The following is a 17,536-nucleotide window of genomic DNA, read 5'->3' as shown; positions in this document are numbered from 1 at the left end:
CCCAGTGTCAGCTAAGACATACAGATCATTGTAAAATTTAAGGGAAGCTTTCTGTATCACACAAGGGGACAGAAATCCTCATATAAATCTAGGGCTAAAGCATCCCCTCCTGCAACAAGATTGCAGGAAAAGTAACTTACTAGGGAAAGTTCATGTGGCTTCCTCTCTGGCATTTCCTAGCTGTTGTCTCCTCAATGGGGTGGTTTTTGTGGCTTTGCAAAGAGCACATTTGGAATGGTCTGAACTGCATGGATTCTGCTTTGGTTCTGCTTTGAGCAGGGGGTTGGACTAGATGACCTCTTGAGGTCCCTTCCAACCCTGATATTCTATGATTCTGAGTTCTTGAGGAACTGAGTTCTTAAGGTTTCAGTGTGATGTTTTTATTGGGGCTTGCTCTCTTTCTCAAATATATTTACCATCTGGTCTCTCATCACCAATCTGTTGAATTCTCGAGGAAGCAAGGAGTCTCAGATTTCAGTAAACAATTACTCCAACAACGTAATGGGTGAAACCAGAGTCAATATCTTACTCAGCTAAATCCTAAACTCTCCATCTCCCTGTCTCTGTCTAGCTTCCTTCGTGTTAGAAGTCTGAAGAGTCAACAAGTAGACACTAGCCCACACTGATGATCAATGGAAAATTCTGTTATCAACGCAGGCAGAGGGGTTGCCCCTCCTTGTTGCTTCTCACCTGCCCTCACCATCCCGGCTGGCTGAGGAGCCAGTATGGACCGCTGATTGCCTGTGCCTGTGTTCCCCTATCCATTAATGCTCAGTGTGCGAGTTAGAACTAGCTTAGGTTTTAATATACTACCTAACACTATGGTATCTAATGAGGAGCAATGACTCCCTCTAAAATGTCTGCCAGAAATGGGTTTACCAGGGGAACAAAGTTTTGTCCTCCTTTGGCTCAATACATCCCCACCCAAAAAACCCAGAGTCTCATCTGTAATAGCATTTTAGACTGAGGAATGTCCAAGCATTTCTACCATCTCAATAGTGGTGCCGCTAATCTAGACAAGGCACCAGCATCTTTTTTACCACCATGCCATACAGACTTCTGCTGAGCAGAGTAACATGACACAGTGGTTAAAATGCTGGTGGCTGTCTACACTACCTTTCCTACAATTGCTACCATTAGTGCAGAAGATCCAGTGTTAGCAACATCAAGGCATTTTTTCAGAACAAAAACTCGTGTGGACACACACAATCATTGTTTGTATAGAATGTCTGCCCTGGACTCAGAGAGAAAGAGGACAATTCTGCTTTGGCTTGGTTGCCCTGCCTCTGATAATTATGGGGCCATCATGGCAGATTATCCAGTCTATTAATCCTCTCCTCACTGGCACACTTTAAGGGACAGTTCAGTCCTAAGTATTTTATAAGTCTCTAGAATAGTCTTTAATTTAGTTGACATCAGTTTTTAACGCTTTTATCTAATAGGGTTAGAAACAGTGCCATATGTAGCATTTACATCTCCATTTAGTAAATGTAATTTCTTTGGCATGGAAGTTTATTGTAGCCAGATGGGTTTGGTGTGAGCTAATAACTACGACAGAGATACTAAAATGTGTACGTTAAAACTGGGCCAAGAAACTAAACCCAGCCCTGAGAGAGGCCAGAAATCAAAGAACTTGGCTATCGCTTCATGATAATCTCATGTGAGTCTTCAATACAGAGCATGTTAATACGAGAAATAACAATGGCTGCATGTTGAGTTGACTAATAAATATATGGTACATGGAAGTGATGAATTGAGACTGTGTCCAACTAGAGGAAGGATGTACCCACATCTAATTATGATCAGCATAAGAAAAATCTTGTTTAAATTTGTTTTTATTTTTTTGTTTTTTATAGAATCCCGTTCTCTCAGGAGACCCATATAATCTGTCAGGGATGATAAATAGACACAAACATCCATCAGGGTCGTCTAAGTGTATTTAATCCTATTTCAACATGGGAGACTGGACTAGGTGACCTCCTGAGGTCCCTTCCAGCCCTATGTTTCAATGATATATAATATTTAATGTAATTGCCCTTTAGATTCTCCACCACTACTGTTTTGTTCCTGATATGGATCTCCTTTGCAGTAGCAATAATGGTTCTTAGGAAGTTTTGGTGGGTGAATTTAGTATACCTCACATTGGGGGTTGACAGTTCTTTCTAAATCCAGGCACAGTGAGAGTAGGTGCTATGCAAGCTTTCCACTCGCCCCTCTGCTGATGCAGTTGAATTCTTACTTGCAACATCCATAGCCATTCTAATCCTGACCTTTCTTTAGCAGGTGTTACCACTCACACCAGATTGTGTAACATGCACAAATGTCTACAAGGGTCTTTGATGAGAATGCAAACTCTTCATCAGCTGTGATTTTAAGAATTGGACTTGAATCTCTAGAAATGAAAAACCAGTTCACTGTGCTGTCTACTCTCCTCCCATCCCAGACAACCTCCTGCTGCAGATTTGGTGTTCTTGCATTGGAAAAACTACACTATAGAATCTCATTATTAGTAGCTTTTTCTTAATTTTTATCCTGTAAAAGGATAAAATACAATAGCAATTTCTCCATGTGAGGATTCAGTTGTATGCTGGATGTTTGTTCACATGGGTGACTTGGCGGGGGGTGGCCAGAAGGACTTCTAACCAGTTTTAAGTAAATATGACTCATTCTGAAACATGTATTTGTCTAGACTGGATATATACATTAATCTGTTTTCTAAACTGGTTCCTTATACTGATTTCCCAGGTACAAACCGGGATGTTAGCATTTTCCAAACTCTGGGTGAGATTGATTGAAAGTCAAAAGGAGTTAGGTTTAGGCCCTTTTGAAAAAATCCCACCCTGTATTATTAAATACTCATAACCATATGTAAATAAAGAACTCAGAGGGGCTTGCCTGTATTTATAACATTCCCAGCAGTGACACCAGTCTCTGCCTTTCAGTCTATGTGCAGTATGCTTCAGTTCATGCTGATTAGTTGGTTTGTGTTACACAGCACCTTTAAAGAGAAAATTGCTATCTAGCTGGTAATAGCCTATATCTTTCTATTACAATTTTTAAAACATGCTACTCACTAAGACCAAAATTAGAAATGTATTGCAGCTGAAGATAGATCAGGCAGTTTTCCAATCTCCCTGTTCTCTCCCTTGGAAAGAGAATTACTTCCCCTTCTCCTTCTCCTAAAATAATTACAAAAGCTCAATTAAGTGGAGAGCTCACACATTCTCTGGAGAAAGCCTGGATGGTAATGGAAATCTCTAAGATCTTATTGCTTTTCTCCCAAGAGTCTTTAAAATGTAAAAAAACTTCACTCTTGTAAGAGTGAATAAAATCATGTCAGGTAGATTAAACAATGTCCTGTGGGTTTCTAACAGATGTCCCAAGGTTTAATTCTGTTTTCTTGAACACCATGGCCTGCTTATTCTGAATAGTTTTAGGACTGCGATTTAAGTCATTTTCATTAAAAATACATACTTCTTGTAAACATCTGTTATAGTCCTGGGAAGCTTTTGGTGTCAGATAAGCATTAGAGCTGAACTTAGTAGTTTTGCCTCCCAGGTGTCTGTGCAAACATTTTCTTTGGTTTTGATCTCCTGAATTTGAACCCCATGCATCTTGCTTTGAGTATGTCAAGCCCAAGCAAACTCAAAACCTCCAAACCAAGCTCAGTCAGAAGCATCAAGTTCCATCTGGCTTCTTATCAAAACCACACAGAACAGTGTAGTTTTTATTATTTCAATGCAAAACACCCCAAAGTTTCCTCAAAACTGTTCACAGGTTTCCTTGAAATGTTCATGAATCTTAATGGACTTTACAGCATGCCTCGTTTAACTTTCAGGTTTGTAATGAAACCCTAAACCAGGCAGGTTTCAGGCTTCATTTGAAAGTATTTTGTGCAGCTGTGTTGGCATCTGCGTATCTATATCTAAAGTTCTGTGCCTTGCCAGTTCAAACCACTAAAGTTAATGGTACTAGATACCTTTTAAAGGTAAATAAATAAGGAGCCCAATCTTGCAATGTTTATTCATGTAAGTAGACCCACTGGTATCAATGGGACTATTCTCCTAGGTGTAGGTCAGATGATCAGCCCAAAATATACCTAAAAACCTTACTATTAAGCACCCACACTTGTTTAGTAGTTACAATCCAATTTACTCTCATTTTTGTAGTCACTAATTTACTGTGCAAGCTGCAGGAGAAAGTAGTTAAAGTTGAACCACAGCTTCTAAACAGAAAGAACTACATGTAGAATTTCTCACTTTTTCATGGATGCCATCACTCCTGAAACTTGTGAAAATGGAAAACTATTTGCAATGATTGGTTCAATATGAAACTGTTGTTCTGGAAATACCTAATGTTGTTGTTTTACAGTTTAGATTCCTTTCTTTATGGACTCCATGCTCTGTTCAAAGGAGACTTTCGAGTTACAGCAAAAGATGAATGGGTGTTTGCAGACATGGATCTGTTGCATAAGGTTGTCGCTCCAGCAGTCAGAATGTCTGTGAAGCTACATCAGGCAGGTGTATTGTACATGTTTTCCTAAGGAAATGCAAGAAGTCTCTGAAACTGGCCCAAAATAAAATGAGAGAGGAATTGTTGTAGATGTGGCTTTATTCTGAATAACTTGCTTGACAAAAATAGAAAAGCTTAGACCATGATTGTATGTGTTTGGCGTACATTTCACCATTTGATCTTTTTTTCTTTGTCTTCTCTCCCCACACACACTCAATTTTAAATCATTTATATTCCAGACTCCTTGATCTTCATGGAGACAAAACTCCCATTGACTTCAGTCAAAGTTTTACTGCATAGGAACTACAAGACTGATTCCTAGATATTTTTTTTAATTAGATGAATTTGATTGCTATTTTATTAACCATTTATGTGCTAAGAAAGAAATGATTTGATATTGTTGCCTTTTAAAAATGTAGTTGAGGGGGAAATTGTTTGGAAGGCTTAAGACCCTTCTTATCAGTCAAATGGCACAGCTGTTTCATTGATTATACCATGAGGTTTCTGAACATGTAGACAGTGGGGCCATGTTTGATCTCAATTACACAGATGTAAACCTGGAGTGTCTCCATTGAGCTCATTGCAGTTTTCCAGATTTACATCTATATAACTCAGAGCAGATTATGGTTCATGTAAACTAACCATACAGTAGCTTTTGTTCTATATAACATGTTATTTAATAGATAGCATTGTCTATATGTGTTGTGAATGTAGTGGATGGTGAAGCTGCTATGTAATAATCTAAGAATACTGATCAATAACAATTTTATGAACACTGCATGTAACTGGATCAATGAGTTACTGCATCGATATACTGGGTGATTAGACTTTCCTGTATGGATGTATTGATTTAGCTTGCTAGGGAAAAACAACCAGGAATGCACCCCCATTCTTGGCTACAAATAAGCAACCCAGCAACAAACACTTGCACAGGGGCAATGCAAAGAGTGGCCTAGTTGCAGGCTCCATCTCATACTTACATATACGTTTTTCCAAGGCTGTGAGCCTAGAGATCAAAGGGACACTAAAAGTTTAAAAGGACACTATGGAGAGAGATGAGGGGGAGTTGTGATGCTGATAAGTTACATACTGATAACTTATAAGGGTATATTAATTAATAATGTCTTAGATAGCCAGGAACAAATCCTTTTTTCTTTTAAAACCACTATAAACAAGTTTTTAAAATTGCTGTATAAAGCATATGAACTCCCACACTTCATTGACATTGTCTCCTTACATTAACAGTGGTAGTATTACTTTGTGTCAGATAAAGATCCAGCACAATAATGTGATCTCTCTCTAAATGTTATTCAGCTTTGTAGGGGTTTTTTTTTGTTTTGTTTTTTTAATAAATAATGGAGTTCCACCTAAAGTACAACATTTCCCAGGTTGTTCTATTTCAGTCACATCCTACATGAAAGAACTTGAAGGTCTATCTATTTCAATTCCATATTTAAGAAAAAAGTGGATAAACTGCCATTCTTCGTGTCTATCCAGTAAAGAGGCTGGATACTTTGTAAGTTAGTTGTCATCATACAAACATTTTCTTCATGTAGCCCTCTATAGTACTAGGGTGTTAACGGTTCCATTCCGTTTCCCTCATCCAATCCCCACCCTCTCCCTGTGTTATCGCTAATGTAGTCTTTATAGACACAAACCTGTTTCAACTGAAGTCAACAGGTGCTTTGTCACTAACTTCAATGAAAGCAGGAACTAGTTTATCATCAATAACGGTTCTCTTTTCATGGAACTGTCTGACCATAGTAATATTCATTTCATTTAATACCAGGACCAGTTCACCTGTCCAGATGAGTATGAGGATCCTGCAGTTCTGTATAAGGCAATCCAGTCTTTTGAGGAAAAGATTGTAATTTGTCATGAGGGTGACCCTGCCTGGCGCAGAGCTGTACTCTCTAACAAAGAAGAGCTGCTCACTTTGAGACATATAGTGGATGAAGGGACAGATGAATATAAAGTTATTATGCTCCACAAAAGCTACCTGAGCTTCAAAGTTATCAAGGTACCAAAGACACCTTTCTGGTATTTCAGATTTGTATTATTTCATCTGTGTATAGGGCACTACACAAACAGGCAGTCTTCACTTGGTGAATTCTTGGGACCTGGATACCATTGTTGAATAAGTAGGTTTAGCTAAGAGAGGGAGGTTGGTCAGGCTGTTGTGACAGGGAACTGGGAGCCAGGACTCATGGGTCCTATTCCTGACTTACTGTATGGCCAGAGTCAATTCACTTAAATTTCCTGTCCTTCTGTTTACTCATCTGAAATAAAAATTCAAGCTTATCTGAGTAATATTTGTAAAATTTCTTGAGACTCATTGATACTATGTAAATGCAAAGTACGGTTCTGTTTGGGTTATATACCCATCATAGTATTTTTTTAAAAATGAAAACATTTTCAAGTGGTCCATATTTTTCTATTTAACTATAGGTAAACAAGGAATGTGTCAGAGGGCTTTGGGCTGGGCAGCAACAGGAGCTAATTTTTTTGCGCAATCGTAATCCAGAGCGAGGTAGTATCCAGAACAATAAACAAGTCTTGAGGAACTTGATTAACTCTTCATGTGATCAGCCACTGGGATATCCAATGTACGTTTCCCCATTAACTACATCGTACATAGGGACACATAGCCAGCTGATGAACATCTGGGGTGGACCTATCAGTTTGGACAACATTAAAACATGGTTCAGATCCAAGTGGTTAAGGTAGGTGATTAGACAATATTCAGCCTGTATTATGATATGCAGGGGAGGAAGTCTGCAATCACGTTATTTTCTATTAAGAGAGTTTCTCACTCTATGGGAAAAATTATTATTTCCTGATGGGTGCAACCATAGCTAAATATATAGAATAGCTTCCCAACTACTGTGGAAGTAAAACTCTGAGCTCCATTAATGACGTTCAAGTATAGTCCTCTGTCATCCAGACAGCAGCAGCAGCAGCATCATACTACTTAGCCTTATTGGCAATGATCTTATTCAGAAAAGAGTGATTTCTCTAAATAAAAATGATTCCAAGGCATTTTGCCTTTTATTTTTGTAAATAGCAGTATAGATTTTCCACATTGCAGTGACTCTGAACATGTTGAAACATGAATGTAGGTGTTATGCTCCAAAGCTCTGGCAGTTTGGGTCAGACCAGCATTCCCAAGTTCTGATACTTATCCAAAATACATCAACTCTTTTTCATGTGTGTGTGTGTGTGTGTGTGTGTAATTTTCATAAAGAAACAAATAACAAAAAATACAAAAAGATTAATGATTTATAGCTTGCATATGTACCAAATACTGCAAATTTTGGAGGATATCCAATGAAATTATGCCACTATGAAACTTTGTCACTTGTCAAAGCTGCAAGACCAGACAATGCAAAATCAGACAGTATTACACAGTCTAACCTTGTACTGAATCTCCACCATCAGGCCCCAACTTCCAGGATATATAACCCCAATAGCTCTCGCTCTCTCCCCATTAACTTTGTGTCTCACATATTTCTTCTGTCACTCCTGTAAGCACTCTTCATGCAGGAATAGTGCATTTAACCTACCATCCACTCCATTCCTTTCATGGCTGTAGAAAAGGGACAGGACCCTGGTTTGCTTGACCCCATCACTGCATCCCTATTTGCTCTAACCTGCACTCTGGGGTTTGCTTTGTATATTTATCTCCCACTGCACTTTACTTCCAGAGCATATGAGATTTGGGAGAGAAGAGCATGCCACTTGGCTACCTCATATAAAGATTCGCCTTTTGGGAGCAATTTGACATTGGATTAAGTATGCTGTTGGGTTTCGGGGCTCCAAGGCCACTTACAAGATGGATTTGGTTTGGGCGATGAATGGAGTTTTATATTGCTTTTTATTTTGACTAAACCAAATTACCCACCTCTAATATAACTATAATGTAACATAATGACTATCCTCAAAACTGTCAGAGCTCTGTTATTTGCCTGTTGAATACATCTAGAGGGCTGGTCAGAACACAGCTATTCACTTGTACTGTGAGTTTCTCTAATGTTGGCCGCACAAATTCTAATAAACCACATAACTTGATAGTGTGTCTCAACTCACAAACAGAATGCGGAAGGACTGTCATGCAAGTCACAACAGTGGAAACAACATTGAAGAGATGGATAGTGGAGGTGGGTCTTCATCCAGCAACAATTCCGCAGGTAATTCAAGCCAGAGTAGTAGCTCGCAACACACAAGAAATGGATCCCCCCAGATGCAGCCTTTTTCACAAGATTCCCGTCAATACGCAGGTATGTATACCAAAATATGGGCTCTTTTACCTGTCCGTTTAGGCTTGTCGTTCCTCAGGGAATATGTGACTGGGGTGTTTGGTGTTTTATTTGATAGCTTTAGGACATGATGCAGTCAAGTACTTAGAGGAACAATGATCTAAAATTTTAGGTTCTGTGGAGTCAGACTATATAAACTGGTTTCAGAGTAGCAGCCGTGTTAGTCTGTATTCGCAAAAAAGAAAAGGAGTACTTGTGGCACCTTAGAGACTAACAAATTTATTTGAGCATAAGCTTTCGTGAGCTACAGCCGATGAAGTGAGCTGTAGCTCATGAAAGCTTATGCTCAAATAAATTTGTTAGTCTCTAAGGTGCCACAAGTACTCCTTTTCTTTTTTACTATATAAAACTGTGATTCAAATTACTACACCTGCTGGTGATTCTGACCTCAGAAAAGCTTCACAGCTCTCAGCTCACCAAATTTTACATTTATTAGGCCACTCCTATATTTAAGTGCTCTGGTAAAGCTGAGGACAGCACACACAGTCCACTCTTCACCTTCGCGTTACTTTATCAAAGAGAGGAAGACAGCAGGAGACAGGGAGGAATGTAGTTGCTGGAGCTGAATTGAGTTTGAATGTTCACAGAAATTAACCAAAATAAAAACAGAGTTTCTTTGCTCTGAAACTAATTCCAGAGTGATGAGCTAACTTATTGATGAGTGGGGTGGGATGCGTGAGCCTGGTAAAGATGGTGATGCTGCCCGGAATCTTGCCAAATTATTACAGTTCATACCAAATACAGTGTTTTGAAAAGTTTAACAAATTATAAATGACATCATGGGCCAGGTTCGCCTCTGTATCTGAGATCCACTCAGTGTAGAGGATTAGAGGAGAGGTGTGTCAAGGAGCTGGTTAGGGTTACATCTTCTTGATCTTGGGAACCAATCCGCATCTTAAGGGACCGTATGACATTAGCCACACCCCCTTCCTACCTCCAACTTGTCTCATATACTAGTAGTGCAAATGAGCACAGGAGCCAGTTCCCCTGTTTATACAGAGCATTCCCCTTCACTAGGAGAACTGTCTTCTGGCTAGCTATGATCAGATTCTGACACCTTTGTGACACCTGAGCAGGGCAAAAGGGGCCAGAATGAGAACAAAAGAAATGTTCACTGGAAATCCTAATATAAGAAATAGAGATCTCAACTTCCCTAATTTCCAAGCAAATTATTAAGCAGGCATGTTTAAGGGGTGACCTTCTAACTTATTCTTCCAGAGGAGTGTTATTGGGAGGGCATAGGACAAGCAGAATGGCTATCAAAGAAGTTACCTGAGTCCCCACTGACAAACTACTGAATGCTAGATCCCTGGACAGGAGATGCCTTTTGTGATGGTGGAAATTCGAACGCAGATGGGAAGTAGTTAAAAAGTGAATTCAGTGAGCCCTGTGCCTTGACTGTTTATTGGGAACTCTAACCCTAAAATTGTGCCAAACTCTTAACTAAAATGCAAAATGGGAGATATTGGGGAAAGTGAACAAAATGTCCTGAATTATATGAACAAGAGGGTTTCCTGATCACTAATGCACATGGGATTGTTTCTCTAGTGTAGCTTCTATTATATAAATACAGTATTCATCAGAAAAAAGCCAACATTTAGACCTGGCCAGTCAGTCTGATGTGGAGTAATTCGTGTCCTCATCACTTATGAACAAAACCATGCTTTGAACTTATATTCTGAGCCAAAAGCTATTTTAGACTTGTGATGATCTGTAAGGCAGGGCTAGCTACCTGCTCGCTGGAAATACTGGTGTAAAATTATAAAACTGGTGTAAAATAAGTCATACTCATCATATCTCTGAGGGCTCAGGACTTGCTGAAAGGTTGAGTTAATTGACTGTACATCACAGTTGTGCTATAGGTTATAAATTAAAGCAGAGAACTAAGAACAGGATACTTGTTCATTTCTTGTTATATCTGTTGGCTCTTACATTACAAATAATGGACAAGGCTGGAGCAAATCTTGCCATGAATATAAATGATCTTGTAAGATTACAACTGCTGCTTTTGATTCCTGTGTTGGAGCAAAATCCCCCTGTGCACTTTTATAATTTGACAATGCCATAATCAGAAAGGAAAGCTTAATTGTAAACTAATGATCCTGAGGGGCTCAAATGATAATGAGTGATAACTGGGAACTGTTTAAGAACATTTTACTAGATGCCGAAAAAGCCACAATAGTGATAAAAGGCTACATTGGTTAAAAAACCAACCTGTCTTAGAGGAGAAGTGAAAATAGCTATAAAAATCATTTCAGAAAATTATATATAATAAATGCAAGAAAGGGGAAGATGAAAGTAATATGAATCAGAAACTAGAGTTAAGGACAAGAAGGAGTTTTTTAAATTATATTAGGAATGAAAGGAATCCTATCAATAGCATTAGTCCATTACCAAATGGAAATGGTAGAATCATCAATAATAATGCAAAAAAGGCAGAAGTGTTCAATACATTTCCGCGCTGTATTTGGGGAAAAAGCAAGATAATGTATTTATATCGTATGATGTTGATAATGAAATAGTTTCCATTTGAAGAGTAACTAAGGAGAATGTTAGAAAGCAGCTACAGCTCGACATTTTTTAATTCAACAGGTCCAGATAACTTGCAACCAAGAGTTTTAAAAGAGCTGGTTGAGAAGCTTTCTGGATCCTAATGTTGATTTTCAATAAGTCTTAGAACACTGGGGAAGTTCCAGGGGACTCAAAGCTAATATTGTGCCAATATTTTAAAATGGTAAACAATTTGGCAGCTGGATGTCAATCTCGGCATAATAATTGAACATCTGATTTGGGTCGTGATTAATAAAGAATTGAAGGAGGGTAATATAATGAATGCCAGTCAACATGGGTATAAGGAAAATCGATTTTGTTAAACTAACTTGCTATTTTATTGAAGAGATTACAAGTCTGGTTGATAAAGGTAATAGTGTTGATGTAGTATACTTAAACTTTTGTCAGGTATTTGACTTGATACTGTGACAGACTGACAATTATCTACAATATCCCGAATGAATTTTATTGAATTAAATTAAACTTTATTGATTTAGGTTTAATATCTTTGGAGTCCATTGTATTAAAAATGCAATTGTGTATGTGTTATTGTGGCATTGTAAGTACCTTCTCTGGTAGGCGGGTGATGCTAATGTAATTCCTCTGGTTATCAGCCCTTTGAAGACACCTCCTGGCCCTCTGGAGACGTACACATATACTACTTCAAACTGGATTCTCCAGGGACCAATAGACAAAGAAAGGACTTTTGAATAAATAGCTAGCTTTTAAACTGTTCCATGGCCTTCTTCCTAACCCAGCAAACAGACTTCTGGTTTATGGGATCGCCTATCCTTAGGGTTGAGTTGGAAGGGCTGGGCCTACTGAGGACCCATAAGACTGGGTGCTTGTTCTGAGCTGACTCGTGACCCCACCCTATGGGTGGGGGTTGAAGGACTACTCCTGCTAGAGTCCATGTTAGAGTTGTGATGGTATCTGGTAAACTTATTAGCGTGCGTATAGGTTTTAGTATTGTTTTAATACGTTTTTTCTTTAATGTTGTTTGCCTTAAGAATAAAATAGCCTTGCATAGGAAGAGTTGTGTGTTACATATAACTGTTGAAAATCACTTTGTTATCAATCACTGAAGAGAAAGTAAGCAGGTGTGCTTGGGCAGCCTCTCTCTGCTGTGAATAACATAGTGAAGGCAGGGAACTGTGCAGCCTAGAAATAGCCCAGTCAGAGGGGAGTGAGACTTGGGTCTTCACCCAAGAAAGGCAATGGCTGGGGAGCTGGAAGCCTGAGAGTGGGTGCCCTTGTTGGAGCATAGAGGTGAAATACAGGTGAAGTTGCCCTGAACTGTGACAGATACAACATGACATTTTGATTGAGAAGCTAGAAAGATACAAAATTAACATGGCACATGTTAAATGGATTAAAAACCGACAGATTGATAGGTCTCAAAATGTCATTGTAAACAGGGAATCATCATTGAGCAAGTGTGTTTCTAGTGGAATCCCTCAGAGATTGGTTCTTGGTCTTATACTATTTAATATATTTATCAATTACTTGAAAGAAAACAAAATTACTTGATAAAGTTTGCAGATGACACACAAATTGGGGGAGTAGTAAAAATGTAGACAGGTCAGTGATATAGAGGTATCTAGATTGCTTGATAAATGCGTGCGAGCAAACAATGGTATTTTCCTACAGCCAAATGTAAAGTCACACATCTAAGAACAAAGAATGTGGGGGATGCTATCCTGGGAAGTGGTGACTGTCATGGTAGATAATCAGTTGAACATGTGCTCCCAATGTATTGCTGTGGCCAAATAGACAGATGTGATCTTTGGATGTATAAATGAGAATAGATTAGAGAGGTTATATTACCTCTGTATTCGGCACTGATGTGACTGCTACTGGAATACTATGTCCTGTTCTGAGGTCTACAATTCAAGGAGGATGTTGATAAATTGGAGGGCTCAGAGAAGAACCAAGAGAATATTAAATGATTGGAAAACATGCCTTATAGTGATAGACTCAAAGAGGTCAAACTTTTTAGTTTAACAGACTTGATTAGTTTACAAAAAGCTGCATAGGGAACAGAAATTTAAAAACAGAGGCTCTTGCAAACGTATAACAAGAGCTAGTAGTTGAAGCTAGACAAATTCAGATTAGAAATAAGGGACACATTTTTAAAGTGATTGTATTTAACCACTGGAATAACTTACTGAGGGTTATGTGGGATTCGCCATCACTGGAAGTTTTTCTATCAAGATTGAACTAGAGCACATCTTTTAGGAAAACATCCAAACTGGAATTAATTCAGGGAAGTTCTATGGCCTGTGTTATACGGAAGGTCAGACCAGATGATCACAATGGTCCCTTCTGACCTTACAATTTATAAACCAACTGTATTTAGTGCTTCTTAATTTAATATTTCACTTTACTGGCTGGTGCCATTCAGTCTGCAAAATGCAATTACAACCCTACATAAAAATGAGGAAAATCAGGAGCACTGAAAATACGTTGGGTGCACCAAAAAAGTGTCTTGTCTTTACAGTACAATATATAGAACAGCCTTTGTTTCCAAAGTGTTTTCAGGGGCTATGCTATTTATGTGTAGATATGGGTGGTCTACTACACAGCACTGTAAACTGCTGAATTTGGGATGAATATAGACGTATATATTTTTGGACAGCGGTCAGCTTGGCAGTTTAAATCATGAACAGATGTTTTTCCATATTTGACTGGACTTACACATCACAGCCTCTCTGTTCTTAATTCATATCTGTCCTTTATATTTTAAGAAGATAACATTAAAATAGGCCACTGACCTAGAAATAGGGCTTAACCAAAACCCCAGAGTTCAAACACTTTGGATCGTTAGGAAAGTCAGAACCACATCTAGCTCCAAACTTTGCAGCTCAGGCCTGTCTTTAATTACCATTAACACTCTTCCCCACTCATCCCATCTGAAGTGCGGAGAATCCATGGGCACATTTTTTAATCAATGAATGAGGCTTAGCTGCATTAGCTTTAGTGGGAGTCATGAGGCTTTTATTACAGGGGCCATTGCCCAGTATGCCATTTTTGCAAGTGTACTTTTTATTGTTCTGAGTATAAAAGTAAAAATAATGTGGCGGTGTAAATGGTATGGAAAATTGCTCACTATTTGCCGGGCCAACTAGACTTTATTCCAGCTAAGCTGCTTCCATCATGTTATTGCCACTTTATATATGGAAAAGAGAGGAGGAGCCAGCCAGCGGATAGGACACTGACTGAGTCACAAGATCTGGTTTTAATTCCCAGCTCTGCCACGTGGCTTTGGAGCTATATAACTTCTCTGTGCCTCAGCATCTGTAAAATGGGGATAATGATACTTTTCTTTGAAAAGCACTTTGAGAGCTATAAAAGAGCTAAGTAATAGAAATATCCTTGATATTAGGTTATTATATTAATTTCACTGAAATTATTTCTGAATTAAGTAAGCAATCAGATTTCTAGAAATTGTAAGTTTGGAATTTATGTTGCTTTACAGCTGAGAAATTTCAGTTTTGGGGGGAATTTGCTGCTTATAATGGAACTTCAGCCCCTCTGCTTCCCCCCTTCCTAATTCATGCACGGGGGGGGGGGGGGGAATTAACAACCTAGGAATCCCTGATAGGCAAAATTCATGCCTGCATCATTAGGTCTTACAGGTTTGCTGTTTTCAAAAATATTAATACCCTTTTAAAACCCACAGTTATGGCTATGACATTGAAGTACTAGCGTATGTTAACATTTTGGATTTCCTGGCTATGGAATGCCAGGCTTGCACTCAGATGAACAGGTGCTCTGTGTGAGTTTGACATAGAATCAATACAGAGAAGCATTAAGCATATTAGATGCCTGTTGTGTGTCTCAACCTGCTGTCTGTGATCTGGGGAGTTGATTATGTCCACAAGCAGGTATCTGGTGTGTTCAGTAGTTTGTGGATGGGGTTCATTATTATTTTATTCTGTGAACATGCAAACATACAAGAATAAAAAATACATAAATCAACTCTGCATTTAAGTGGCTCTTATTGCTCAGTCACAATCCTTCTGTCCAATCAGGGAGGAGCAGAGGTGGACTCCAGCGGGAGTCCCGTGTAGTCTTTTGGCCATGTGGATGATGGCTGTGAGTGTGAGGTATTGGGTTGTAAACATTAGGAGAAATCTGGGATTATGTACAAACGTAGGAATCGCCAGACTGGCTGAGACCTGGTGTCCATCTAGACAAGTATCCTTTCTCTGACAGTAGCCAGGAGCTTCAAAGGATGGTGCAAAAACCCTGCAGTAGGTAGATGTGGAATAATCTGCCCCCTACAAAGGTCTCTTCTTTTTAAATTCTTGGCCTCAAACAACTTCCTTTGTCATAAATACTCTGCCCTCTGACACTGAGGTGGAAGCGTCTTCACATTCTTAGTCCCCGAGGACAAGGGTAATTCTGTGTAACCTTACTCTATTTTCATTTGCAATTTTTTGCAATTAAACTATATAAAGCTTTAGGAATAGAATTTTCTAAGGCACTTGGTCTGTTTTTTAGAGGTATTGGGATGTTGCTGTGCTCAGCGTTGCAATGTCCGACTGATTTAGGAGCCTAAATCTCACTTTCAAAAAGGGATTTAGGTACTTAAGAGTTCCACAGTAGAACAGCTTCAACAAGAGAAACTGAGTGAGCCCCACATCAGAATATCCCATACCTCAGTGGGTAGGGCATGCATCTGAGCGGTGGTAGATCCCTGATCAAATCCCCTCATATCCTAAGGGTTTCCAACAGCCTAGGTAAGTACTCTAACAGCTGGGCTAAAAGTTGAGGGAGAGCCTCCTCCTCCACTTCTGATAATTTAATAAATTTAATAATTATATTATTTATGTTCCTCACAAAGGGTCAAATTCTGCTCCCATCAAAGTCACTAGAAGATTTGAAACATTCTGCACTGCCAGTGGGATGAAAAATGTTTTCATAGGTTTTATCAATCTCTAATTTCTATGATTCGCTGAATGTTTGTTTGTAAAGTGTTTAGATCCACAGTATAAAAGTGTATATGTAATAAAGAACACTATGTAAAATATACCCTAGTAAAAGGATAGAACCAGTAATATGTGTGCTTTGATGGTATGTAACTGAAAACAATTTAAAATAAAACTATTACTCTCTTTTAAAGGCACAAGAAAATTCAGGAGTCAGTCTGTTCAATCACATGCTGCGTTAAACCAGAGGCCACCTGTTTCAAGTCACTCTGAACCAATTGTTGAAAGTTACCAGCCCATTATTCAAGCTTCCACATCTGCCCATGAAATTGTCCAAAGGCTTTCCAGAAGCAAGTTGTCCTTCCACAACTCTGTAACATCTGTGTTTTCACAAACCCCTGCCATTCCTGCTGATGACCAGTTGACTGTCCAGGAGAGAGCTGGAGCAATGCTCACGTCCAGTCTGGCCTCTTCCACCAGCTCTACTCTCAGCCTTCTGTTTGGCAAGAGAAGTTTTTCAAGTGCTTTGGTGATTTCTGGGCTCTCAGCTGCTGATGGAGGAAACACAACTGATACCCAGTCATCCAGCAGTGTCAACATTACCATGGGTCCATCTGCTAGAGCTGCGAGCCAAGCAACACGGGTAAGGCAGAGTCATGTTAGCGGGAGCTATAATTCTATTCTATTATACTCATGTTCTTATGCTGCCCTCACCACTGTTGTATTTAAGCGTCTGCCAGGAGTGCATTAAGCAATGTGACCAACATCTGTCACATGAGTTTATTCTTTCTTTCTCTCAGTCTCTCCCCAGGGAAAATTTGTGTGTGCACTTTAGTATTTTGTTTGGTTGGCTACTTGAATATAGGATTTAACTTTTGATTCCAACCAGTCTCCTTCCTGAAGTGCATCATCCTCACTACAGACCCTCCAGAGTGATAAAATAAAATCATAGTCCTTAGACGTGAAGCGGTTTGGCAAATCCAATGAGAGATTGAGGGCATAATTAACATTAAATCATTTGGCGTTACCAAATGGAACCAAGTAAGTTGATTTGTTGTCATTAGGACAAAATCACTGGATATGGATAGCCCAAGTCTGGTTTCTCATGTACACAGCATAAAAATTTATTAACCCAGAAGACACCCAGGTTGTCCACCTCTGAAGTCAGTTTCATCCTAATCGCATCATGGAATGATGAGTCCTGCTCCCAATGAAGGCAAAGAG

At 39.1% G+C, this 17,536-nt stretch overlaps 1 protein-coding gene across 1 annotated transcript in view; it reads left to right on the top strand.

Moving 5' to 3' along the window:
- Positions 1–17,536, top strand: part of PCNX2 (pecanex 2) — a 250,569-nt gene that overhangs the window by 230,971 nt on the left and 2,062 nt on the right. Inside the window, 5 exon segments of the mRNA XM_043511376.1 lie at positions 4,372–4,516; positions 6,302–6,532; positions 6,961–7,235; positions 8,605–8,789; positions 16,507–16,955. Coding sequence (XP_043367311.1) covers positions 4,372–4,516; positions 6,302–6,532; positions 6,961–7,235; positions 8,605–8,789; positions 16,507–16,955 — 1,285 coding nt within the window.

This window comes from Dermochelys coriacea, chromosome 3 (assembly GCF_009764565.3).
Source record: "Dermochelys coriacea isolate rDerCor1 chromosome 3, rDerCor1.pri.v4, whole genome shotgun sequence".
Lineage (NCBI taxonomy): Eukaryota > Metazoa > Chordata > Testudines > Dermochelyidae > Dermochelys > Dermochelys coriacea.
Note: the sequence above shows the minus strand (reverse complement) of the source record. Positions and strands in the feature narration are given on the sequence as shown.